This window comes from Puma concolor, chromosome D3 (genome assembly GCF_028749965.1).
Source record: "Puma concolor isolate L17-30 chromosome D3, mPumCon1.1.hap2, whole genome shotgun sequence".
NCBI lineage: Eukaryota > Metazoa > Chordata > Mammalia > Carnivora > Felidae > Puma > Puma concolor.
This window is the reverse complement of record NC_141678.1, coordinates 46037753-46065009: the sequence shown is the minus strand read 5'-3', so window position 1 is coordinate 46065009 and position 27257 is coordinate 46037753. Positions and strand designations below refer to the sequence as shown.

At 48.3% G+C, this 27257-nt stretch overlaps 1 protein-coding gene across 4 annotated transcripts in view; it reads right to left on the bottom strand.

Moving 5' to 3' along the window:
• CABLES1 (Cdk5 and Abl enzyme substrate 1) overlaps positions 1-27257 on the bottom strand; it is a 129213-nt gene that overhangs the window by 5256 nt on the left and 96700 nt on the right. For all 4 annotated transcript variants that reach the window (XM_086682613.1, XM_086682611.1, XM_025931163.2 and 1 more), the window contains 4 exons: positions 17996-18092; positions 16559-16715; positions 15313-15416; positions 695-801 (listed from right to left, as the gene is read on the bottom strand). In XM_086682613.1, coding sequence (XP_086538739.1) covers positions 695-801; positions 15313-15416; positions 16559-16715; positions 17996-18092 — 465 coding nt within the window. The remainder of the gene's footprint in view (positions 1-694; positions 802-15312; positions 15417-16558; positions 16716-17995; positions 18093-27257) is intronic.

The following is a 27257-nucleotide window of genomic DNA, read 5'->3' as shown; positions in this document are numbered from 1 at the left end:
CTTGGAACATGCCAGAATCAAATCAGTATTGGGAGACACAGCATGTAAATATTGGCACATACTCCAACACTGTGTTGGCGTATAGTCCAGCCCTCATCGCTACACGCACTGAAAATCTGTCCTGGCACGCAGATACAACATCAGTCAGCTCCTCTCCAGCCTGGCAGATGTGGGTCACCACAGAGTCAATCCAATCAGCTGAAATCAGGGGAAATACAGGCCTGATTTTACTTTGGCTGTTTTACTAACTGCTTAAAGCTTAAAGGTAGCGCTTGGCTGTCAACTCTTGGGTGGACGACTGTGGGTGAAGCATTACCTCAAATGCTGTGACGCCTACTCTTTTCTGTTTTGTCTACATTGGAGAAAACAGGGAGTGGCAGGTTTCCTATTCTGAGTTTTCTGTAACATAACTCCTACTGAACTGATTGATTATTCTTTCACTTAAGGAAACCACCCTCAGATGCATGTCAAGAGCTCATGTCAAGAGCCCTGCCATCGGTCCTGCTTCCCTTGGCTCTCACTCATGGAGGCAGGGGTCAGCCAGCATCAGATGAGCTTCTTTTTGCTGAACATGCCCGTGTTTTATTTCCCCAGAACTACAGGAAGAACCATCATACAAAGCGTGAGCTTAATGCATGCCAAGTGAGAGTCGGAATGGAAAGGAAAGTTCAAGTGGATGTCGATCCTCACATACCTCCTTATTTTGCTGAGTGTTAGTTTAATGTGAGGAAATTTCTCCTTGAAGGTCTCATTCATGTCCTTCTTGAGATCTGAGGGCTTCACGTAGTCAATGACGGTGGTCTGTAACACATCAGACAACCCGGGTCACTCATTAAAATAAGGGTTCTGGGTGGCAGTTACGTATATGTTACAGCCACCTCACAACTTCTGACACCACCAAGCAATGGGGAAGCCAAGAGGAGAGCCACAGCATGGGCCCTGTTGAACCCGAGAGCCTGAATGGGACGTGGTCTCGGGAGATAGATGGAATCCCTGTGACAACAGGACCTGGTGACATCTGAAAACACCGGCCTCGAGCCAATCAGGAGTCAGTGTCTGGAAGGAGTGGAGCCCCTCCTTCAGTTCCTGTAGTTCAGCCTGTTATTCATACAGCATAGTGTTTACAGCATCGAGTGTGGACCCACACACGTGGGTTCAATCCACACTTAACTAGTCGTCTGGCTGTGGGACACTTCCACAACCCCAAACATCAGGTTTCACATCTGTAAAATGAAAACAGTTAACAATGCCTACTTCATATGACTACAGAAGTAAAGTGCTCTGTGCGGTGCATGGCATACAGCAAGCACTCGATAAATGTTAGCTATTATTTTTTTAACTGTGGCAAAATATACATCACGTAAAAGGTACCATCTTAAGCATTTAAAAGCATGCAGTTCAGTGGCATGAAGGACGCTCACATTGTTTTGCAGTCATCACTGCCATCCGTCTCTAGAAATTTCATCTTCTTGCAAAACCAAAACTGTGCACCCATTAAACAATGCCCTACCCCTCCACCCCCCACCCCAGCTCCTACTGGCAACCACCATTCTGTTTTGGACTGGACTTCTCCAGGCACCTCATTCAAGTGCGATCACACAGCATTTGTCCTTTTGTGCCTGGCTTGTTTCACTCACTATCGTGTCCTCCAGGTTCAACTGCAGTGCAGGGGTCACAATCCCCTTCCTTTTTAAGGCCGAATCACATTCCATTGTGCGTACTTGATGTCAGCTATAGTTAATAGTCCTTTAAACCTTGGGTTTCCTCCTCTCCCCCCATCCCACCCTTTTAGCAGGCTCCATGCCCAACGTGGGGATTGAACTTACAACCCCTAGATCGAGAGTGGCATGCTCTACCGACTGAGTCAGCCAGGTGCCCCTCCCCTCCCCCTTCCTCATCCTATCCGTCCTTAAGACAGGTTCCTCCAAGCCTCTGCTGAGTAGCCAGGTCTTCCCTGCTCATCTGTGCCCTACACTGTTAACTCTGAATCAGACACAGTCTCTGGCTCGGTCTCACCAGCGTAGCCTCATCCCCTCTCAGGGGCGTGCTTTCAAAGGGCAGCAACAACGCACGATGCCTCTTCTGGCTGGCCATAGCCAGAGGCAATAGCCTTCGCCAGGCAAAGCCAGAAAAAGAAGAAACAGATTCTGACAAGAAGGCCCGTTCCCATGGATGGCTGCTGCCAGCTTCTTCACGGGCAACAGCCTGGCCTTTTCCAGAAGATGCGTCAAAGGTTTCCTCAATGGTTCTAACAAAGGTTGGCAACTATCTGTAAACACCTCTATTCAGGAGATGCTTGGTTGGGCAGGATGTTCATTTTTATTTTCTTCAGGATTTTAATTTTTAAGCAATCTCTACACTCAGCGTGGGGCTCAAACCCTCAACTCCAAGATCAAGAGCTGCACACTCTAGGACTGAGAGGGGCCAGCCAAGCACCCCTGGACGGACAGGATTTTAGCACAGGCACATGAAATGCCTCTGGTGTCAGTCAATAACCAAGAGGAAACAAAGAGCAAGCATGTCCAAATTCACACTGATCTGAACGGCACCTTCTGAACAGCAGCTTTGGGGACTAAAAGCAAACCAGAGCAACAGTAACTCAAACAGTTGCACTGAACTTGTTCGGAACTTTCTCAAATTCTGGGTGGAAGTAGACTTGGGGCAATGCCCAGAGTCCTTCCTTGGAGCCATGTCTTTCTGGCCCTATCAAGAAGGCTCTCCCTCAGCTGGCCCGGGACATGCCCGTCCTGGTAGCCACCGTGTGCACCTGCGACGTGCCAGCAAGGGGCAGGAGAGTGGTGATGCGGCAGCAGTGTGCAAACATACACATGCACACGCACTTGCATGCAGCGACGTTCTGCTGAGCAGCGAGGCAGAGTGCACGGGACTTCATGGAGGCCACTTACTGCCAAGGTCTGGCAGAGAACGCTTCCCCTGTGGCAGCCCTCCAAGATGGCTTTGTCATCCCGAACAAACATCTCCTCTGGGCCGAACAGGATGTAAGAGTTCTCACTTAGGAAACAGGCAGAATGGGGAACTACGTCTGACATTCTTATCTCAAGCTGGACCCACCGGCCAATCAGCCAATCCTTCTGTTTCCTAAATACCCAGCCCCCCACCCCTCTCTTCTACCCCTCCCCAAGCATCCTGAACTCTGCGACAGCCTCTCCTACTCTTCCTCGGCGGATGAAAGCTCAAGGTTTGCTGTGACATAAGCAGGCTCAAGCAAACACTCATGGGCCCTTGTTGGGGACTGAAGCCCTGTGAGCCCCAAGCAAGGATATCCTAGACTGGGAAGGGGTGGTCTGGATCCTTCTCTGTGGCAACCACAGCAGCCCCGCTTTCCTCGGTCTTCTACATAGATCACATAGCACTGCTTGCTCTCTCACCGGCAGAAAAGCAGCTTGTAGGTGCGTTCCAGCCACCTCATCTCACAGATGTGGAAGCAGAGGCTCAGAGGGGTGAAGGGGTGAAGGGGTGAAGGGGCAGGGCCAGCACTGGGAGCCGGGTCTCCCAGCTCGCCACATGCACTGACTTCCTGTTTCCCTTCTCTATCGGGCCAAAATGAGAGCAGTGGACAGCCTGAGACTGCTAGCAGGTGGAAACGTCTGGGTGCTGGTCAGTGGCTCTGCCTCCAGCAAGCTGGGCAACTCTGAGAAAGACGTTTGACCTCCTTGGGCCTCGCCTTCCCTTCTCTGAAATGAGGGAAGAATACCTCCTGTGGCTGCTTCATAGGTTTGTTTACACTGAAGATCAAACAAACAGAACAGATCGTACCTAAAGGACCCTGGAGAATTTTATCGAGAACACGGAAATGGGAGATGGCACAAAACAGGGTTCTGCTCCAGGCGCAGAGAGTCAGGGTGTGAGGGTGGGGCCCTGGATCCGCATCATGATGTCACCCAGGTGACTTTCCTACGCATCACAGTCTCCTCCCCTGGCTAGCATCCAGGCCACTGTCCCAGTGATTCATCTTCACATACACTGTGGCCTAGATACCCAGCCCTCTCCTGGGAACACGCCTTTTGCCGTACTTTCTACTCCTTTACAGCTAGGATTCCAAATACAATTCTGGTGCTTCCTGTCCGGTGCTCCGGCACGAGGAGGCAGCACTGAAGCTGAGTGCCATGCTTCTGTTGATTCTGCTGCCAAGAAAAGTCATGGCGGGAGTCCTGGTTTCCCACTCTACCAGTGTAGACCACAGCAGGGCAGCACGGATCTGAAGCCAGGGGCAGTGGCAGCTTCCTAGAGGTGGAAACACCACCATGCCTGAAACCAGCAGCTGGTGTAGCTTCCCAACCAGCAACTGCGGGGTGTGTGTGGGGGTGCTGATCAAGGATGAGGCAAGGCACAGCTCCCCTGCTGGCCTGGCTCTGCAGAGTGGGCTCAGGATCATTCCTGAAATCCCAGCTTAGGTTGTCTTGTCAGCCTCCACAGTGATTCTAGAAGCTGTTTAGTGTCCTGTGATAAATCCTTTTCTTTGTAAACTAGCTCACAAGGATGCTCTTCTTCGTAGTTGAACCATAACTGATGCACACACTACATGGGGTAAGGGCAGAGCTGCTGAGTCCTCTAAAGGCCCCAATGTCCTCAGTTCCCTGGGGGCACTGAGTCTTGCCCCGGGCCCTCACACACCACTTCCTGACCAGTCCTAACTTTAGTAGGACCCCATGAAGACCAAGAACCCCACTCAGCCTGCAGCCCTGGACCCAGTCCTTTCAGGGGACACTCTTGTTTTCACAAGCAGCCCTGTCCTAGCTCTTAGGGTACAGAGCAGGGAACTACTTTTCCTGAGGGCAGGAGAAATAGACATGTGCATTTATTTCAAGGCTGGCCCTGGAGATGGGGGGGGGGGAAGGGGAGGGCCAGTGAGCTGATGCTGTGAATCCCCCGACCAGTGCCTGTTCCCTAGTGAGGGCAGCACACGGCAGCCACAGGGATGGCCAAGCCCTCGAGTTCATCTCCTAGAGCTGTAGAAGCGGCACTCTGTCACCCTGGTGGAGTTTCCAGCCATATGGCTGTGCCCTTACCACTGTTCCCCCAGCACGGAGTGGAAAGCCTACTGGCAGCCTGGTCCTCCGCTTATTATTTGGCCGTCACTGGGCTACTCTTTGGGTCTTTTCTAAAGTAGATATGGTGCATTTTGGGGTGGGGGATCTCTGCAAACCTCCACCTGTGTCATTTCTTGACCTCCAAGTGGTTGGCAGCCTCCAGGATAGTGTGGAGAGGGAAGGTACGGGATAGACATGAGAGAGCTGGGCCCAGCATTTCCAGGGTGGCTGCTCTGACAAGTCCAAGGGCATCTGGGGAAGGGGATGGGCATACGGACTCCTGGAGGCTTCCTGCTGCCACACCTGAAGCAGGTGCCCAAGGACACCGCCATTTCAGTTCACTTGCTTACATGGATGGCGGTGAGGCAGGCTGGCTTCAGGGGCGCTGAAATGCCTCCAAGACTCAAGACCGGTAGGATGGTGGTGGTAAATTGTGGACGTATCTGAGCACCTAGGCGGACTGAGAATGCAAAAGTGGTTGCATTAGTTTCCTGTGGCTGCTGTAACCAAGCACCATCAACTGCGAGGCTTAAATAACAGAAATTTATGGTCTCAGTTCTGGAGGCTAGAAGTCTGACATTTAGGTGTCAGGTGAGTTCTGTTCCTTCTAAGACTATGGCTAGAATCCTTCCTTGCTCCTTCCTAGCTTCTGGTAGTCCCAGGCATCCCCTGGCTTGTACATGTGTCACTGTAGTCTCTGCCGATCATCACATGGGGTCCTCCCCATGTGTCGGTGTTCACATGGCTGTCCTCTAGCTCTGTTTATAAAGACACCAAGTCGTGTTGGATTAGGGCCCACCTTACTCCAGTACAACTTCATCTTAACTAGTTTATATCTGCAAACACTCTATTTCTAAATGAGGTCAGTTTCAGGTACTAGGGGTTAGGACCTCAACCTGTTTTTTGGGGACACCATTCAAGTCAGCGCAGTGGCGCTTGCTCATAATGGTGCTGCTACACAGCCTCTCTGTTCTTCCCAGGCTGGACGTAGCTGCCCCCACTGGCCTTAGCTCTGACCCAGGCAGGAGGTGTTTGTTGGCCTTGGCCTCAGTCTGAGGGAGTACTTTCCATGGCTCTCTCTTCGGTCTTACTTTTGTCTCTTTTTCTGAGCTGTGGCTCTGTGGGAGAAGATCACAAACTCTGGAGCCAGAACCCCAGGATTCTGTGAAACTGCTAAGTGTTCTCTGCTTCAGTTTCTTCTTCTGGCTTCTCCATCATCTGCTTTATGTCAACAGCTGCAGGGCAACTGGCCATCTGTAGGGCTCAAATTCAACTGCTTGGGGTACACAATCAGGGCAGCTGAGTGGGAAGCCCCCAAAGCGACCATCTGCTTCCAGACCCTTACATGCTGCACCCTTGAGCCCACTGCCCCATACTGGCCCCGCATGGACCAGACTCTGTGTATTGGGCAAATCACCCTGAGCCCAGGGCCGCTATGTCAGGCAGTTTCCAGAGGAGATGACAGTCCTTGCTGTCTTCAGCTCCAGTTCCCACTGAGGACCACTGCGTGGTCCTATCTGTCTTGGGGGGCCATGAGAGATTTTGATAGGCTGGACCTCCTGACCACCTGGAAGGCACCTCTCCTCCTTCCAGTGACAGAGGTGAGTGAAGGTGGCAGTACTGGAGGCTGAGATATGGGCACGGGGTAGTTACTCATTCCTTCTGGCTTGAGAGACAATGAATTAAAAGTGAGGCCAGTGCTACGTACCAGCTCTCCTACGAGTCTAACTGTGTAAAGACTCCCAATGCCCAGGTTTTGCCAGCACACATCACTACAAATCAAAGTGCTAATAACCAGGCTGTGGTTCCTTCCTGGTCTGGGACAGACCAAGTGACCACTGTTTTCCATGCCACCTAATTCTAGGCCATAGGATTTGCCAGACGTAGGGCTCCTTGTGGCCCACTGCAGAGGCTGACAGCTGGGACAGGCCGCGTGGCAGGCAGACAGCTCCAGCCCTGTGGTGCTTGCAATTTTGCAGAGAGGGCCATTCCACTCTTGGGATAAGAGGTAGCTTCAGTGCACTTTCGTGCAGCTGCCTGGCTGCAAGGAAGCTGTGTGTGCACAGCCACATAAAAGGGAAGAGAGGAAGGTCAGCTGGGAGGAGACTATCCCAGACGCAGAATGTCCTGAGACGCAGTTCGGAAGGGGACTGGCCTGCTTGAGATAGGAGGCACAGTCAGGAAGGCTCAGTGGGGGGCTGACACCACGGCTCCCTTCCGAGAGGACAAGAAAAGATGGTAAGACCAGAACTTAGTCATCTAGCTGGAAAAGTCTACCATATCTATTGTGGACATACTGAGACACCTTTTGCTTTTTAAAAAAAAACAGAGATTGACTTATGTTAGGAGAGAGGGAAATGACCTTGACCCGCACCTGGCCCATAGCACCAGTCACAGCGCTGTGCAGTGGGGGCCTCACAGTGGGGTTGGATGCAATGGGAGACAGTGGAGGCAGGCAAGGCAGGCAGGTGTGTGTGGGGGGTACATGTACCCCAATGACAATGTCGGAGAACAAAGAGGGGCTCAGAGCTGGTCTGGTTTCAACAGAAACAATATAAAAGGTGCTTCCATTTTGAACCTGAGAACTTTCTCCTTCCTTCTCTATCCTCCTGCCATGCACATCTCTCCAAGCATTCTTACAAGCAGCTCTGAACAGATGTGGGCTTGCTGTAGACTCTGCTAAGGTTCCCCTCTGGGTCACAGGATCCCCTGGGGGCAGAACATTCCAAAGGAAGGATGGGTATCGGGCAGTGATCTCTGCAAGCTCCTTCCAACACCAACAGCCACTGCACGGCCAGGGCTATCCTGCCTGACTGCACTTGTCCCCTGTCCATCGGCGCTCCGAGCTCAGCAGGGCACTGGGAAGCAGATGTTCTGTGCTCGCTAAGGTAATTAAGCAGAGTGGTGGCCCTCACCTAGATCAATCTAACCACAAACAGCTGTGCATTTCAGCTCTTCTACACATTTTTCCTTTTCCCTAAGAGGACAGTAAATCACAAGGAAAACTATGGGAATGAGCAGAGGGCCTTCGCAGCCCCGGGCAGCATTTGTTGCTATTTCTACCCATCGGATTCCAAATACATAATCCCGGATTTACTCTCCCTCCCTTCCCCTTAGGGGAGCAGCGCTTCAATTTCCCTCACCAAAATGAAACCGTTTGCAAATCAAGGAGAGAAACCACAGGAAAAACTGCTTTTGCTTCAGGGTTACACTCCTACATGGATTTACCAGGGAGGGCAAGGTAGGCATAGAGCTTCAGGTATTTGTCAAATACTTATATGGTCCTATAGAAACTTCTAGAGTCCACTCACCTGAGAGGACACTGGGTAGGTGTGGCTTTAAGTTCACACACATACGTAATGTATTTGGATGCACTTTTACTATTTTTTAAAATGTTTTATTTAGGGGCGCCTGGGTGGCGCAGTCGGTTAAGCGTCCGACTTCAGCCAGGTCACGATCTCACGGTCCGTGAGTTCGAGCCCCGCATCAGGCTCTGGGCTGATGGCTCAGAGCCTGGAGCCTGTTTCCGATTCTGTGTCTCCCTCTCTCTCTGCCCCTCCCCCGTTCATGCTCTGTCTCTCTCTGTCCCCAAAAAAATAAATAAACGTTGAAAAAAATAAATAAATAAATAAATAAATAAATAAATAAAATGTTTTATTTATTTTGAGAGTGAGCGAGAGTGTCTGCGGGGCAGAAACATAGGGAGAGAGAATTCCCAGCAGGCTCCATGCTGGAGATTAGGATTCTCTCTCTCCCCCTTCCCTGCTCATACTCACTCTCTCAAAATAAATAAACCTTAGGAAAAAAGAGATCACAAAATGGGCACTAAACCTGAAACACATAGAAAGGAAGCAGATGCTACAACATCTTGGTAAAATGTAAAGCTAGTATTTCATTTTGCATTATTTTTATAAGAAAAAAAAAGATTAAAAGAAAACCACAATACTGATGCATGCTACAGCATGGATACATGCTGAAAACATTATCCAAGTAAAAGCCAGACATAAAAGGCCACATGGTATATGATTCCATTTTTATGAAACGTCCAGAATAGACAAGTGTCCAGAGACAGAAAGTAGATTAGTGGTTGCCCAGGGCTCAGGGGGTGGAGGGTTAAGGGTACAGGGGCTTCTTTTGAGGATGATGAAAATGTCCTGAAACTGATTATGGTGATGGCTACACAACTTTGTGAATATTCTAAAAACCACTTAATTGTACACTTTATTTAATTTTTATATTTTAGTAGGCTCTACGCCCAACATGGGGCTTGAATTTACAATCCCAAGGTCAAGAGTAGCATGTTCCACAGACTGAGCCAGACACCCCTGAACACTTAAAAAAAAAAAAGTGAATCGTAGGATATGTGAATTACATCCAATAAAACTGTCATACACAACCCCTTCCTCCCAAAAAAACCCTAAAAACAAAATGCACCACATAATGCAATAGGGCATTTAAAAAGGGGCACCTGGGTGACTCAGTTGGGTGGAGCCTGCTTAAGATTCTCTCCAACCCCCCATTCTGCCCCTCTTCCCACCTCATGTGTGGGCTTTCTCAAAATAAAAAAGAAAATAATTGTATTTTAACACTTGCATCAAAAGCTGTGGGACAAAGATCCCACTGCTCAGCTTCTGTGCAGGTGCCTGACAGATTTTCCCTGGAGCTGGGGAAGCTCTAAAGCCCTTCCAAGTCTCCAGAAAGGACTAGCACTTTGGTTATTGTAATGACACATTACTTTTCCTAATGAGGGTCTCCTGAATTGAAGGAGCTTTTAAAGCACCTTGAAACCTGAGGGCCTTACAGGGAGGAGCCCCTGGGGCTCAAGCTACTTCATCTTCTCTATAAACCCACACTGCAGACAGGTAAGTAGGAAATCAAGACAGCTTGCGGTGAAAAAGACATACAGTGAGGGAAAGCTGGGCCAACTGCCTGCCACACAGAAGGCTGAATTCGTCTTCCTTTGGTTGAGTCTTTATTATCCACTGCTCAGCATTTCCTACTGTGCGGAAAAAGTTCTAGGACACATTCCCACAACACTGGGGAGGTCTGGGGGTAGGAAGGAGGGGTTTTTCTAGGAGTATTTAGACTGTAATATTAAGTAAATACAAGCATAGGCACTTTATCAAGAAGATCAATCCAAGAGGTGTCCTCTCAAGATTGATCTAGATATCGTAAAGGTTATTAGTCGTTTTTTTTTTCTGCTGTCAGAACAGGTTGAGAGGGACTTCTTCCTGAGAAAGGAAAAGGATCCAGAAATCCATTCAAATAACCTTAACTCTGTTGGCACTAGCTCAGTCAGCTCTTTTGCCTACTTTCTCCTCTTAATTGCTCTCCACACCCATAAAGGGAAGAAAAAACAAAACCACTACTGACTTCAGCTGCCAGGTTCTAATGATAAACAACCACTCTCTGGTGAAACTTTAATGACAGGCCAGGCGGCACATAAGGCAGGAAGCCCCCGCTTCTGACTTGAGGCCTCACGGCTGCCCTCACCACACTGAGAAACACCATCATTAAGCTAAGGCCCTGTGAGAACCCACATGCAGCCAGGAGGCTCAACATACTTTCCTATTCTGTGGTCACCGTCTAGAAACTTTAGGGCCAAAACCACAGGCCCTACTTGTAGCTGAGACTTGGTTTCCAGACCTGCCCCAGGAATCTTTTTTTCTTTACTTCAAAATTTTCCCTTTGCCCTTTCACAGTGGCTAATAGTGGAAGTGACCTGCTTACATCAAGGTTAAAAACCAACCTAAGTCTATGTGTGAGGCCAGTTTTAAAGAGGTGCCACTTAAACTTTATATGTAACAGGCTTCTTTCTAGGCCTCAGGGAATTGTTTGCCTCTGGAACGCTTCCACTTTAAGACATGTCCCAACTGTGGCAACACAAGCGGCCTTTTTATATCACACTTAGAACACACAGGAATGAAAATATATGTCCAACTACATCCCGGCTCGTTAACATCACCTACATAATGACTCAGAAAGCCTACTCTTAGGTATTTATCTGTCCAAGAGAAATGAAAATATATGTCCACCAAAGACCTGTAGAAGAATGCTCATAGCTGCAATATTCATAGTGCCTCCAAACTGGAAACTATGGTATACCCATACAATAGAATCCTACTCAGCAATTAAAAAAAAACAAACAAACTACTGACACCTGCAACATGAGTGAATCTCACCTATTAAATCGTATGAAAGAAGATGGGCCAAAAAAAAAAAAAGCACATAGTATATGATTCCACTTATTTAAAGTGCCAGAGTAGGCAAACTAGTTTATGGTGACAGAAGTCAAAAGAGCAGTTGCCTAGGGGCACTTGGGTGGCTCAGTCAGTTGAGCTTCCAACTTCAGCTCAGGTCATGGTCTCGCAGTTTGTGAGTTTGAGCCCCGTGTCAGGCTCTGTGCTAACCAACAGCTCGGAGCCTAGAGCCTGCTTTGGTTTCTGTATCTCTCTCTCTCTCTCCCCCTCCTCTGCTCATGCTCTGCCTCTCTGTGTCTCTCAAAAGTAAATAAACGTTAAAAAAAAAAAAAAAAAAAAAAAAAAGCAGCTGCCTTGCCAGGAACAGGTGGGAGGGAGAACAGGATGGAGAGGAGGGAACTAAGGGGAAAGAAATGTTCTATCTCCATTAAAGTAGAGGTAACAAAAATCATGGAACTGTACATTTAAAATGTGTACATTTGATCACATGTAAATTACACCTCCACATGAAAAGAGAAAAAAAGTTAATGGCTGCCACTGGATGTGATGGGGTGAAAGGTTTAGCTCATCACTTTCAAGGCTGCCTGACTCTGCAGAGGCCACACGAACATCTCAGACCCTGAATTTCCACAGAAACAGAACACTCCAAAACACTGCAACAGTCCCTGGCTCTCCTGAGGCCTCTGCTGGGCTGGCCTCACCTGAGCTGCCCTGGGGACCTCAGGGAGATAAGCATAGGCAGCAGGACCCCACAGGCCTTGGGAGTATTAAGGGAGATGGGCATCTTCCAGCAAAGGCCACTACAGGAAGCCCCAGAGGGGAGAGAGGAGCCGGGGTGCACAGACTTTGTACAGGTCTGACGTCCACCCGCCGGGGGTGCCCTGCCAATGATGAGGGTTCACATCCCAAGAGGAAAGCTCCAAGGCTGGGTTTGTCTACACAGAGGGCCTCACACCCACCTACAGGCCAAGATGTGCCTCAGACCCTCAAAGAAGGTTTTCAACAGCCTGGGTCAAGTAACCCTATACCTCTGTCTACCCTGGTAGCCAGAGCCTATTACAAGCACAGTTCCCTGTGCCCGGGGTCGAGTAGGTATGGAACGTCTGTCAGGATCATCATTCTATGGGCCTGCCTTCTCCACCTGTGCGTGTGTCGGAGTGTACATGTATGTGCATGTGCATAGAGGGAAGGACAGTGACTTTTACTGTTAAAAATCTTGATTTTATACACTCGCTCTCTTCCACCCCTTCACATGACAGTCTTGTGCATGGGCCCCTCCCACCAAGGCCTGGCAAGGCTGCTCCTTCTTACCCCTCACACTCCCCTTCAATGCTATGTCCTCAGGGGAGCCTTCCTGCAGGCCGGCCTCCAACCTCCACCCCCCAACCCTGCCCCCATCATCTCCTAACCACTTTTCTTCACCCTCCTCCTGACTGCAGTGACTTGTCTACTTGTTCACTGTCTGACTTCCCCACCCACTAGAAGGTTGACGAAAACACTATGTAAGGGAGCACCTGGCCTGACACATAGTAGGGCCTCAGTCAGTATTGGCTGAATGGACAAATTCTATGAGTTCAAGCAAACCAACACGAATCAAAAACAAAACGCTCGCACTTACTCGTGCAAGTTCGCTGCATGTGAGACAGCTCTATTCCATGCCTGCTTCTAAACAGGAAGTTTCCTGGGAGCCAGTCTGAGGCTCTTCGTAACACATGACATGCATATCAGTGACAGAGGACTATGCTGGAAAGCAAATGCCCCACGTTTTATCAAAGTACCAATATCTGTGGCCAGAGTAGGAGACGTACATCTTATGGAGCTGACTAGGAAATGCGGCTCACAAGCAATTTCGTTCTCTAAAACGTGTACTGTTACAGGAAGCACAGGCTGTAGATTCAACGTGGTGAAATGAAAAATGAGCCAGTTGGGAACATAAAACAAGGAGGATAGGACGTATATGCTGACTTGGCGAATCATCTGGCACACCGTCCAAGGACGAAAAATCATCTGTGTGCACAGGCACGCAAATGTAGACTGTGGCCCAGAACCTTAAAGCTCACAGTGAAATCATTTAAAGAAAAGAAGATGTAGTACCAGCCTGACACCAGGCCTGTAGAAGGAAAGGTCAATGTTATCACCAGACAGAACATGATCTAGAGAAGAGCTTCCTACCAAACCCCAAGGTCAATCAAAAATAGTGCCCCCGCTCTTATTCTCTTGGTTACCTAGAAATCTGGTAACCTGTTGGCCCAAAGAACTATTTTCATGCCCTAACCCAAGGTCAGCAGTTCTGCCACTGACTGCTGAGGGACATGGGGGTCACGGGCCAAGTGAGAAGAGGACCAAGCCAGGAGTTCTAGCCTCGGCCCCCACTTCCTGTCTGGCAACTATGACAGCCTCACTCAAACTCCCCGAACCACAGTTTCCAGCCCCGTCACTTAGTGAATAAAAAGCAGTGAACATAAAGAATCTTAGTTTTACACAAGCCATGACGTTTCAGTTGCTCCCTCCTTAACATTAGGGCGGTGATTCTGATAATTTATTACACACTTGTGGGCTAGCTTACATGAATAAACTCTGGCTTTGTGAAAGAAGTAAATCATCTTTTTTTTTTTTTTTAAGTTTATTTTTAGAAAGAAAGAGTGTGAGCATGGGGGAGGAGCAGAAATAGAGAAGAGAGAATCCCAAGGAGGCTCTGCGCTCTAAGCACAGAGCCAACATGGGGCTCTATCCCATGAACCGTGAGATCGTGATCTGAGCCGAAATCAAGAGTCAGATGCTCAACCAACTGAACATCCAGGTGCCCCAAGTAGTATATAATCTTAACAGGTCATAGAGTGGAATAAAAATTACACATGGCTCTGGTCTTGCTTTCTGTGTTTAGGAGGTGGGGGAAGAGGATGGGAGAGTAAGAAACAGGCAATTTTAAACTAAGTACCTCTGGTAATTCATTCAGACTCAGCACAGCGTATTAGAATAGGATATATGCTGGAAAGCCACTGGCAAGGTCCCGAGTTCTGCCTGCTGTTCCTCTGATGTCAGCCACTTGCCAAATGTTCAGGGGAGAAGGAGAGGCTGGAGCGTGGAATGCCACTGCTGAGAACTCTCAGCTCAGAGCACGTGTGCAGGGGCTCGTTCAGTAAATGGGCTCCCGGCCCTTGCTTTTACAGACACATGAGCCCAAAACAGAAGAAGGACCCTCTGCTCGCTCCCAAAGTTAAGGCCGTGGAGAGCGACAAGGGTGGTGGAGGAACAAGGGAACCAGAGCCGGGTGTTATGAACTGTGCCCGCCCCATCTGGGCCCATCAGGGAGGCAGCAGGGGCATTCCGGGTCAGTGCTCTCCCACCCGATGTGTGTGGCAGGCCTGGCGTGGCAGGTTTCCCACAAGCTCAGCTCTCTCCTCCTCCCACAGCTGCCCAGGATCTGCCGGCCGCTGAGCTGGGGCAAGTCCGCCCCAAGAAAGGACACACGACCCCATCAGGCCCCACCGGTGTCTGGAGAAACGGCAGCCCAAGTGGTGGGAAATGGTGGTCAGCCAAAAGCAGAAACCGAAATTACACAAAGGGAAAAACAGGAAGAGTCCATGAAGTAAAAATGGCAGGGGAAGATTTTGCATTTAACGCCCACATCGTCCTACCTTCACTCTCCCAGGAGATAATTCTGTCATCGGGAGCCCAGTGCCAAACGTTTGCTCGGAGTGCACATGGAGGCCTCCAGTCACCATGGATCTCCAGACAAAGCTGAGCTTGATGGGCCCGGTCCTCCCCTAGCGGGGCCTACGAATGTATAAGCTCAGTTGTGTCCCCTCAGAGGTGAGGTCCCCAGCACCGAGCTGGGGGCCAAAGTGGTGTACACAGGCCAGGTGACCAGCCCGTGCTGGTCCTTCCGTAAGCAGCTCACACTGGGGAGACCTCAAGAAGCTTCCCTGGCCAACCAGCGTTTGAACAAGCCCCCCTACCCCAGAGAGCAGCCATCTGTTAGGGTGAGAATACCACCTCCAAGCTACTCCTCAGAGGCAGAGGGGGTGAGCAAAACGGACTGTTTCTCCCCCGCTACTCACCATGTATGAAGGAAAGATCAGAACTCGCTTGTGCTTGCCACAAGGCCACTGGGGGTCATCCAGGAGATTTGGGTCATAGTCCGTGAAGTCTCCTAGGTCACTACCTAAGGATCACACACAAAATGATCAATAGGGGCCCCAGACTCTCAGAAGCAGAGGCGGGGTACAGGGGGAGTGCAAACGCCCAGTACAAAGTTACACCGATGCAAGGCTGGCCTCAGGCCATTTAGCCCAGAGTCACATCGCACACTCTGACCCGCAGGAGACGTCTCTACATGCCAATGAACTGTATCCCCTGCAAAAGGGTTCACCAAATACTTAACATTCCATTGTGACAGGTTTTCCACCTTAGAAAATTATGTATGAATCTCCCTGACCTGGGAGAGCACAAAACCTCAATGGGCGTGAAAGATACAGCAAACAAGGAGATCACAAAATGTGACACTAAAAAAATGCATTTGCTAAACCTGCAGATCAAATTGGTAACTCCAGTGGTGCCATGTGAGCAACACATTTGTGGTGTGAGCGCCTCCAGGCAGGCCACCATGTCTGTACAAACACAGACAAGAGCAGGCGCCAGTGCAAACAGCCGTACGTGGCCAGGGTCGGTGGATACACCAGGACAGTATGGCCAAGCTCAGCACCTGGGCAGGCCTGAGGAACTTCTGGCTCACCTGGAGTTTCACCAAGAGTGGAAATAATACTGCCTCATACAGTTTTCTCCCTTGTTCACTTCTTACGGAGGTGTGGAGGCCAAGCTGGAAGCAAGCAAGCCTTCCTTCATAGGCCATGTTAGTTCACCCACCACGAGACTCACAAAGTTCTCACACCTGATCCTGTGTTTCTGGCCCATTAATTGAAAAAGCCAAATCTGAACACTGTGAAAATATAGGCAAGAACCAGGTTGAGATAAGTTGGTAGATTATCTCTGAGTGGTAGAGAGAGGCTGAAGGGAGCGGGGTGGGTCCAGCCATATCTGCACGATACAGCATATGGCATTTCTCCTTGTGGGAGCTTGAGAGTCAGTGGCTGAAATATCTCAATGGTGGGGTCCCCCTATGGCCTGGCTGCATGGCCACACGCATGGCCTAAAATCGGGCTTGCCCAAAAGTCATGTCACCCGTGGGATGAGCTCACGCTCCAGAGGCATGCTTCCTCCAGTCTGCACACAGAGAGACCCACGCACACTGCGCACCGAGGCACCTTCCACCACGCGCTGCCTGGGGCCAGCCCGGCCCAAGGTTACCTGTGTCGAGGCTCCCCTGGGTGCTGCTTGCGCGTCCTATGGAGAGGCTGCGGTGGCTCAGGTTACGGAACTGGGAGAAGGAGGAGGTGGAGTCTATGGTATTTCTCCGGGCTCCGAAGGCATTTGTGGGTAACAGAAACTGGGTGTAAGAAACAGTCTAAAAGGTGAAGATAAAAATGGACAAAATGGATTATTCCCAGACAATGTTAGGTTTGCATCCTGACCAAGCTAAGTTATCACACCAAGTTCACATCCATATTCTTAGCTCTGCCCAAGGAGACCTGAAGTCTGTTTTTGGCATGTATTGGTGCCAAAACCTAAACTCAACTGACTTAAGGCTAGGTAAAAGTTTAAATTTATTGTACTTTGGGTGAATGCTCATGTCCTATAACAGAAATATTAGTGTTTGGTAACCATCCCAGAAGCTGTTGGGATGTTGTGTAATACAGGAGGCACATACCACACATGGCTGTTTTTTTCTGAACAGCACACGAGTTTTAATGACCCACCAAGTACGGAATTCCAAAACACATCAGGCTCCAAGAGTCTCTGATAAAAGGGCTGTGGCCTCCTGCATGTTCTTTGGGCAGATGCGATCTCTGATGCTTGTCTGTAGCTCACCTCTCTCATTCCCAGGTGAGCACTCAAACTTCAGGAATGGAGATGGAACAAGTGCTTTTTTGTTTCACCTGCTTGGAAAAGTGCACCTCATGCATGCCTACTTGTGGCTCGAGGCTGATGTCGTCTGGGCACAGTGGGGACCAGTTGTTCCGGGAGAGGGGCTGTGGGAGGTCATGTGCTGCCCCAGCAGCTTCAGCTACCCTGAGATAGCTTCCCCAAATACTTGCACTGTCTCCACAAACAGGCTTTTGAAGCGCTTACAAAGACCACCTGGATCGAGCACCAAAAGGTCAACTTCATCTTTCAACCTTCACTCCTCAGGCTTCCACCCAGCAGCTCACTCACTGGGTCGTGGACAGGGAGGAATGTGACAGCCTTCCTGCTAGGTGCTCACTATGGTTGACAGACTCAGCTTCTCAGGACCACAGGAAGCCCCCCCCCCCCCAAACTTTCTAGTAGCAAGAATGCTGCTGGCTGACAGCATCAGTTAATGCATGTTCAAACCACCCGTCACTCCATTCCAGAAGAGGCACAGGTGTGCTTGTCTGAGACAGTGGTCAGTATCATGGATTCCATCATAAACTGTGCTGGAGGAGAAATACATGTGCTATTTCATCACTGGCTCAGGGGTGGGGGGAGGCAGGGTTCCACATGCACGCTAGGGGAACAGGGATGGGCTGGCATCACCCACCAGGAAGGGGCCCCAGACTCGGCTCCTCCACCACGAGCAAGGGTCCCGGTCTGTCACGCTGCCTCTGCTTCCCAACCCTGGGGGTGTCGGCACAAACCTGCTGGGTGGAAGCCAGAAAGCCTTACCTTCCCATCAGCTCCCAGCTCCACGCCTTCAAGGCCAATGATCTCTTTCAAGCTCACGGCACCTGTTGACTGTTTCCCTCCATCCAACTTCAAATCCCTGGGGAGGACAAGCCCAAGAAAAAATGCTTTGGTGTGTACCCAAAAGAGCCATGATGATGTTTACTATACACGACACCACAGTCACACTGACAAAAATGACCAAGCAGTCCCTGGCCAACAGCATGTCCCTTTGTCCTGCCTCTGAGGCCCATTAGCAATACTGAGGACAGTTCTACCTTGGTTCATCCACTTTGACATAAATGAAATCCAATCAAACAGAAAGCCTGAAGATGAAAGTCAGTTTCAGAAGCTGATGGACCACTGATGTCCCTCTCTGCTGCACAAGGCCCCTTTGCTGAGAGTCATCTTACCGGAAGCTAGACAGCAATCTCTGGGTATGGTGGGACAATGGTTCTCTTGGGCTCCCGCTGCTGGATTCATTTTAAAGCTGGGGGAGACCTCCTCTCCTTGCCACCCCCTTTTTTAGATGGGAGTTAATAAATTCGTGTCTAAACAGTTCTCATTATTACTGCATTAATGAAGGAATTAATGCCACCATAGTCACCCTAGCTATCTCACCAAGGGACCTAGGAAGTGAGTATTTTTCTGTAAAAGAATAATCTCCAGTATTAACAACAAGCATTTATACAGCACTTCACAATTTACCAAGACTTCCACACACCATCTTTCATTCTTTAAAATGATATTATAAGGTATTGTTACGATCTTATTTTATAGATGAGAAAGACGAAGCCCACAGTAGGTTAAGTAGCTTGCCAAGACACAAGATAGTATGTTGTAGAGACTGGTTTTGCATCCAGTGTTGTTTCCAGTACATCACATTGCCTAAAAGATGCGAGACAAGCTGGCCGTGGTTATGCTCAGGCGTTAACTGCTCACATTGTCAAGGTCAGTCCCCCTCCTTGCAGTAGTCCTCAGACTTGGCTGCAGATTAGAATCACCTGGAGTTCTCTGACCAACTACCACTGCCTGGCTCCCGTCCACAGACATTCTGTTTCAGTTGGAATGGGGTGCAACCTGGGTATCAGTTTTAAACACTTCCCACAGGATTCTACAACACAGCCACATTTGGGAAGGACTTCCAGTTTCTGTGTCTATGATGCTTGTTATACACAGCCACCTCAGGCTGGTAGTGTTCTTGCTGTGTGGCCTGGAGAGAAGCACCATATTCAGGGGCTGTCTTCCACAAACTAAGCAAGAGAAAAATGTTAAAGGCAAGACTCTCCAGGCCAAAGATCAAGAAATCAAAGAAAAAGAGAGGGAGCCGGGTGAGTGAGGGGAAGAGAGACAAGAGACATCCCCTTCTGTGAAGGAAAACAGGCATTTTCTGATTTAGCTGAGCAATCACTAGTTCTAAAACCCTACCTTATAATGAAAGCGTGATTAACAGCTGTAAAAGAGCCCAAATTTGCATCAAATATTGCATTTTTAAAATATTGCGGGGTACCTGGGTGGCTCAGTCAGTTGGGTGTCTGACTTCGGCTCAGGTCGTGATCTCACAGTTCGTGCATTCGAGCCCCACATCGGTCTCTGTGCTGACAGCTCAGAGCCTGGAGCCTGCTTTGGATTCTCTCTGACCCTCCCCTGCTTGTGTTCTGTCTCTCTCTCTCTCAGAAATAAACATTGGGGGAAAAAATTAATATATATATATATATATATATAGGAATAAGTATGTGTGTGTGTGTGCGTGTGTGTGTGTATATATATATATATATATATATATATATATATAGGAATAAAAGGTACTCTCCTTGGGATGCCATGGTATTGCCATGTTCAAAACTCTCTGGAGCCCCTTTGGAAATTGATAAAGTCTTACAAAAAAAAAAAAAAAGGCAAATAACCAACCTTCCCAATCTTCAAGCTTTATACTTATATATATTTTTTTGCTCTGAACACTGTTGCTTGAATCAGAACGCCCCCTCCCACCCTCATACCCTACTAACCAGATTTGACTGTAAATCACTTCGGGTAATTTCAGACCTCAAACTCACCCCTTAGGGATGGTGCAGAATTAGGACATTAACATACAGAACTGTAAACACTTTGTCAGAAGGTGCACATCATCCCGTCCTGAGCTCCAAAAATATTCTGAGCAATGGGAGTCCTTTCGGGATGTGCCTGCCTTTTCCCAGGGGCACCTTCTCTGCGGGGGGGAACATGCTCACTGAGGGCCAAGGCGTCCAGGATGATTTAAGTCACATCACTTTATAAACATGCCGAGCGAACAGTGACCTGCATTCTAGTCTCTGACCTCAAATTGGCAGCTGGAAGGACCAAGCAAGCAGGTGGAAGCAGAGTGGGGCTCAGCGAGGCCACCAGGGCCTTGGGATGGCACTCGCCAGAGACCACCTGCCCTTCTGCCCTGCCTCCTACGTGAGCCATCCAGGCTGTCTCTCAGGCTTCCTGAAGCGATGGACAGAGATGATGCCTGCACTAACAAAAGGAAACGCCTACAGAGCAAGAACCTGAACCAGGCAACAAAGCAAAAGTAGCCATGGTGGGCAAGGAGAAGGGATGGCTGCGGCAGCCCAGGAGGCAAGTGGGTACAAAGACAGCAGCGCCTTGTGTCTTATTAAAGGACCTACAGCTCGCTTCTGGGACTTCCTTCTTGCCCAAAGCACAACCCAGCAAGCACGTGCCTCAAATTCCCAACTCCCAAACAACTGTTTCCTTGTTTCTATTTTGCCAGACAGAGAATGTTATTTAGGGCTGAAACTAATTTAAAAGCAGGGCCTATCTTTATGGGGTGAGAAAACAGAAAGAAATGAGGATGACAAAACATGCCCATTTTAAGAGTGCTCTGGCTGCAGGCAGGGACAGAGGCTCATTCCATGATTGTATCCTGTCTACACCATGTCTGATGTGTAGTATTGACTTAAGAAGCCAGGCAGTCTGGCTCTTTGCTGTCTTACCACTGCTCATTTATACAGATGGCATGGGACATGGGTGTCTATCATGTCCCTTAACATCAGTCTCAATTTGCTCACAGGCTCCTGATTCCCTGGACAGCCTTGCCTTTGCCAGCGGGCCCCCTCCTTGCTGTACGTACACATCCCAGTTCACAGAATCAAACCAGCCACACTCAAACCACACTCCCCTTGCTGATGCCACCCCCAAGGGAAATGGAGCTATAACACACATTAAATTTTATGTGCTCACATAAAATCCAAGATTCCTCTTAGGAGATAAATCCCAAAACCCATTTAAAGATTTAAACAGGGGTTCTTAGACCCGGTGATTATTCCAATACCTCAGGACACTCTGGACAACATGGCAGAGAGAGGGCAACAGGCAAAGCCCCACCACACCTAACCACAGGAACCCATCTCTAGAGAGTGTGTGAGTCTGCTCACCATAGCCATCCCTGCCCACCACCCTTTGCTTGTTACCATTCTCCTTTGTCAATTACCAAAGCCAAGCAGAGTCGGAAAACAAGTCAGGAGAGTAGTAGATCCAACCTCAACCGTTCCTAGAAAAAACACACATTACTCACTGTAGACCAGCTCTGCCCAATAGCACTTCCTACAGTGAGGGAAACATCCTGTCTGCGTGGTCTGATGCGGTAGCCACTAGCTCTCTGTGGCAACTGGGTGCTTGAAGTGTGATGAGTTGACTGAGGAACTGAACTGTTTATTTTAGTTAATTTAAATTCAAATAGCTAGCTAGCAAGGGAACATGGCTAGCAGCTCCAGTACTGGACCAAGTAAGCCTTCCCACAAGTGGCCTGGCCACTGCCTCAGGATGTTTACTCCCCAGGCCCCAGCTCCCTGAGGAGAGATGGTGTCAGGTGTCCCCAGAAGGGGTGGGAAAGAGGCGGGACCCTGCAGATGGGAGCCAGCACAAGATTACCCTCAGTGGGGAGGGAAAGGATTATGGGACCCAAGTTCAAAGGGGACCCACACCCTGCACTCCAGCACCTTGGGAACTGGGCTCCTGGCTGTGATCAGATGCACATTATATGTGGGGCACACAGCAGCACATCCTTTTGCCTCGAAGGCCACGGGGACGGGGTGATAAGGGTTTCAGCAACACCAAGCACATTTGCGAACAATGAGCAGCGGTGCTCCCCAAATCCGAGGCATTAAAAAAAACTCTAGGTCCTTTGCACATCCTGGTGGGGAGAAAGGAGGATGCCCAGTGATAATTATGTTTTAATTTCCTTTCAGCCTTGGGGTGTGGGGGATGGGCTAATTGTTCATATTAAGATTTTTTTTTTTTTTTAAAGAAATGAGGCATTTCCTGCACACCACATCTGGTACACTCCTATCTGCTCCATTTGAACTACAAAACTTCACTCACATGGTAATAAATATCACAACTGCTCCAGAAAATTGATAGCTTCACGGCAGCGGTTGAGGGCATGCTTTCCCATTTTTTCTGGCTCAGGTTCAAGATGAGGTTGTCGCTAACTTCAGGACTGCCACTTTGGTGGAACTGAATTAGAAGCACACTCGTGCACACATCTGCTTGCATAGTGGCATGTCCATGGAACATGACATCCACATCTCGTGTAAGCGATTTCAGTATGTTGGTTTCTTTTACTGGCTTTTGAATTTCTATATAGTAAGACTCGTGGCAACTGACAAAAGACGGCTTTCACAAAGAGGCTGACAAACTTCTCTAGGTTCCTTAGCTAAGTGCTCTCGTAAGAGTTGCTGAAATCTTGTATTAACATGAGCCATACAAAAATGCTGTTGCTTGCCCGTTTTGACCTACGTACATAGCGATTTCACATCGTGCCACCTAATTTACAAAGTAACTGCTCAGGACTCACATGCGAGCGTGAAGCAAATGAGAGACCTATGACCCAGGAAGCCCCACTGTTTGGGGAGCCAAGAAGAGTTGCCTTTCTGTAAAAGGAACTCTGAACAGTGTTGCTGGTTCATCCAAAAAGAATCTGTAAAAAACTCCAGTGAAAAAGAATTAGGCAAAAGTCCTAGGGGAGTAGTGATAAAATCTTGATGTTTTCTAAAATCATTGTTCTAAATTCTCATTAAAATGGTGTATGAAAACAGTCTGGCTCAAAAGCCAGCATGAACCCTCCAGTACCAGGAGACAGAACTGAATTAACACGGAGCTGCAGCTGTAAGTAATTAAAAGCAAACTGAAGTTGGACTTTCCAGTTTCTTTGAAAAGCCTAGAAGATTATTTTTCCCAGATACATCCAGAGTCCAAATATTAATTTACTTATGTTCCACCTCCTTCTAAAAATGGAATAGAGACAAGTTCAAATACCCTATATGGATACTATCCAAAATTGTGTGCATTAAGGGTTTAAATGCTGTAGCTTGCATTCAGAGATGAACATGGTTAGTTAGGTCATAGGAAAGGATCTCATTTGGACAGACGCACTAACAGAGCCAGCGGTGAGGAACCACGGACAATGCAAGGGTCTGTTTTCTTCTCTTCCACAGGCCTGGGTGACGCTACAGCTCAGACCTACTTAGCTGTAAGAGCTCATTTCTCATCCATTCAAGTTTCTTTTGCAGAGGCTGTAGGCAACAGACAACACTTTGAAAACCCAGCACAAAGGTTTTCTTACAAAGTCTGGCCACTGGGGGTGGATGGGAGGTGGTTTAAGGGGGGACAGGGCAGGGGCTCACAGAAGATGGGGGAGGGGATGAAAACAGAAGATGAAAATGCATTTGGGGAGACAGCCAGGCAACAGTTCTACCCTTCAGCAAGGGGCAGAAATATAGGTTGGTTCTTTGTGGAGTGGAGCCCTATTCTTCACAGGATGGCCCCATAATTCTTTTAATGTAGCTCTCCTCGAAAGCCTATGACTTCGTGGTTGGAAACCCCCTGGACCTGTCTCTGTTTTGGCTCCCACAGCAAAGAGTGGATGAGTGTGATTTTGCAGTTGTGGAATCATCTGGTCAGAGCAGATGGCCAATCTAGATATCCTGGTGCCCAAAGGGGATTACCTAGGTTGTTATTAACCTCACAATGTCCCAAGTCCTGATTTCATCCCGTGTAACAGGTAAAATGATCTCCCATTACCGATGCTCACGAAGCAGTAATGCACGCAACTGATCAAACAAGATTCCTTGTTAGGTAACAAGAAGTTCAAGGTTAAGGCCCTTTCTTAAAGGAGCATGTGATTAGCAAGCCAATATTACTCCTAATAAAAAAAGATATGATTTAAATACTTAACACCTGGGAAGTGGAAATGTGTGCGTAATCCAATTAACTAGCTTCCAGGGCTTCCAGCTTCCAAGATGGCCCAACCTCCACTTGTGATCGTTTCTCTAATGGCGCTCTAAACTCGAGACCTTGTAATGCCAGACAGAAGCACCACTGGGCACTCGCTCTTTAAGGAACAACAACAGGTTGAACACTTTGATGCATAAATAATTTAAAAACCAATTAAATATTAATAGGATTTCCAGATCCTTTTAAAAAAGAGAGAGATTTGCTGCAGAGAGTAAAGCTTGAAAGCTGGATTAAGAAATACCACTTGTGAGCTAATTTTAATTAAGAGATTATGCATCCGCTGGAACCCTGTGATATAAAAACATTTATTATCTTTTAAGAAATCCTATTTCTCACCTCTTCAGATAAAATACAGCTGCCATCTTGGATTGAGTCTGCTTACTTGTAGCAGAGCTGAACGTTACACCACCATAGTTCAGAGTCAATGGAACAAAGCCCAGGGCTGACAGGAAAAAGTGAAATCAAAGCAGCTTTTAGTCTACAAGTCCTGCCCCTCACACTCAGCACTTCACCGATAAGCCATCCCCCAAGGGTAACTGGCAGACAATGAAGGGGCCTTAATGTAGCTTACACCAAAATCTTTGTCTAATGGCAGCTCCTATAAACAGCCGGATAACGGCATGATTCATCCATGAGCTCATTCCAGAATATGTCTCTGTGTGGGAATATGGTTGGTGTGAGCAAAGAAACACAATTTGTGAGTGTGTAATTTTCCACAATGAAAAGAGACGTTCTGGGGGAAACTGGGTAGGGAGGAAGGAGGGGGATAGGCCAGAGCCAGGGAGGAGGCTTTTAGGCCTGGAGGCCCTCTCTCAGAAGAAGTGGTTTTGTATGTCACAAAACAATCAACGCTCAGGAAACAGACCCAAGAAGATGACCTCATCTGAAATGTCCCCATGACAAAAGCTAAGGACATAAGCAAATATCACGTGGGCACTGCTATTTTAAAACATGCTCCCAGAGATACCTTGTGCTCCACTGGGAAGCCACTTGCTTTATCACATGGTCTCAGATACATCTGTAGGAGAATCCAGAGATTATCATTCAATCAGGTCTGGTTATATGAATGGGTCCGTTCCTACACACATCATCATCAAGCTGGAATCATCTATTTTGATTATTTTACATAACCCTGAGTCACAAGTTAACTGGATTCACTGCTACCTCCTGATCAGATCTGTACATACAGAAATACCTAATGATGTCTGTATGTTTCAGGAAATAAAGTGCATCTGGGCATTTGTGTCAGTCCCCATATACAGAGATAGTCCTGGCACTGGCCCCCAATACAATGCCTGTAGTCTCTCACTCACCAATGGATTGTGTTCCAAAGCCTTTGAGTTGGCCGTCTGGAACTTGGAATATATTTTCCCACGGACATGATGTTACAAATGGAGATTGCCCACACAATGCTCTTTTAGCCTCTAATGTCACCAAACTAGCCCCATAGTAAGAGCAAGAACTCTGGTTGTAGGAGCAACAGGTCAGAGGGTGAAAGAGGGTGAAGAAATAGGAAAAAGCTGTCTCCCTCTTGGTTTCCTCATTTGGGACTAACCTTCAGTGACATTGTAAAGGGGGTCAAGTTTGCATTCTTTCTACCTCTCTCTGTGAACCTCCTTTTCCTTCTCAGGACCCCAGGATCCTTACTCCTAAGCTGTTCCAGTCTTTTTTTAAAATTTTTTTTTTCAACGTTTATTTATTTTTGGGACAGAGAGAGACAGAGCATGAACGGGGGAGGGGCACAGGGAGAGGGAGACACAGAATCGGAAACAGGCTCCAGGCTCTGAGCCATCAGCCCAGAGCCTGACGCGGGGCTCGAACTCACGGACCGCGAGATCGTGACCTGGCTGAAGTCGGACGCTTAACCGACTGCGCCACCCAGGTGCCCCAAGCTGTTCCAGTCTTTCACAGTCTCTCCCGCTTTCTACTTCATTTAAAAAAAAAATTTTTTTTAATGTTTATTTTGTGTGAGAGCAGGGGCAGAGAGAGAGAGAGAGAGAGAGAGAGAGAGAGAGAGAGAGAGAGAGAGAAACACAGAATCCAAAGCAGGCTCCAAGCTCTGAGCTGTCAGCACAGAGCCCGGTGCGGGGCTCGAACTCACCAACCGCAAGATCATGACCTGAGCCGAAGTTGGAAGCTTAATCTACTGAGCCGCCCAGGCACCCCTCCTGCTTTCCACTTCTGAACCCATAAATTCCTTTGCAGCTCCTGGCCCCATGGTGATGGCAAAGCAGTCCAGGGGACAGGGCTGGTGGCACAAATGGAGGGGCAGTGGTCTTAGGTAGAGATATGGACGAGTGGTTTATCAAGTGGGGTCTGCCTGCTTGAGAGTCGGGAAACTTGCTTGCAATTCATTTTGTAAGCAAAAGGTTGCCAAGCCAAACCACAGATCCACACGAAAAGAGAAGGCAGTGACTCATGTGGATAAAAGGCAAAAAGACTCAGTCGGGCCTTGGCAAACTGTTGATTGAAAGAAGAAGAGCTGGTTTAGGGCTGGGACTCTTCCCAGAAAATAGTATAATTTACAAGCTTAATCTGAGAAGGGTGTTTACAGCTATGGGAAGGTTTGATGTTACAGTTATAGTGAAAAAGACGCGCAACATCTGTTCCTCTTCTCAGTGACCAGCTTCTGATAGCTTGTTCTGAAAGGTGGGATGTGGCAAAGCTTCTTCCCACCGGGAAGATCAGAAGAAAACAATCAGCTCTTCATATTCCATACAAGCACATGCACTAGGGGATAAGAAAGAAAGAAAAAAAAAAGACTGGAAGGAAATAAACCAAAATGTTAATGAAGGTTTTGTTTAGGAGCTAAGGCTCAATAATTTTTACCTTCCTTTTATTTTTACATACATTCTAGATTTTTAAAAAATAAGCAGTTAACCACCGAGGAAAACAATTTAAAGACCAAATGAAAGCAGATCTGAAGATGAATCCCTTATGTTCGTAGAAACAAAGAGCTGATGAACTCATCACGAATCGGACTGAG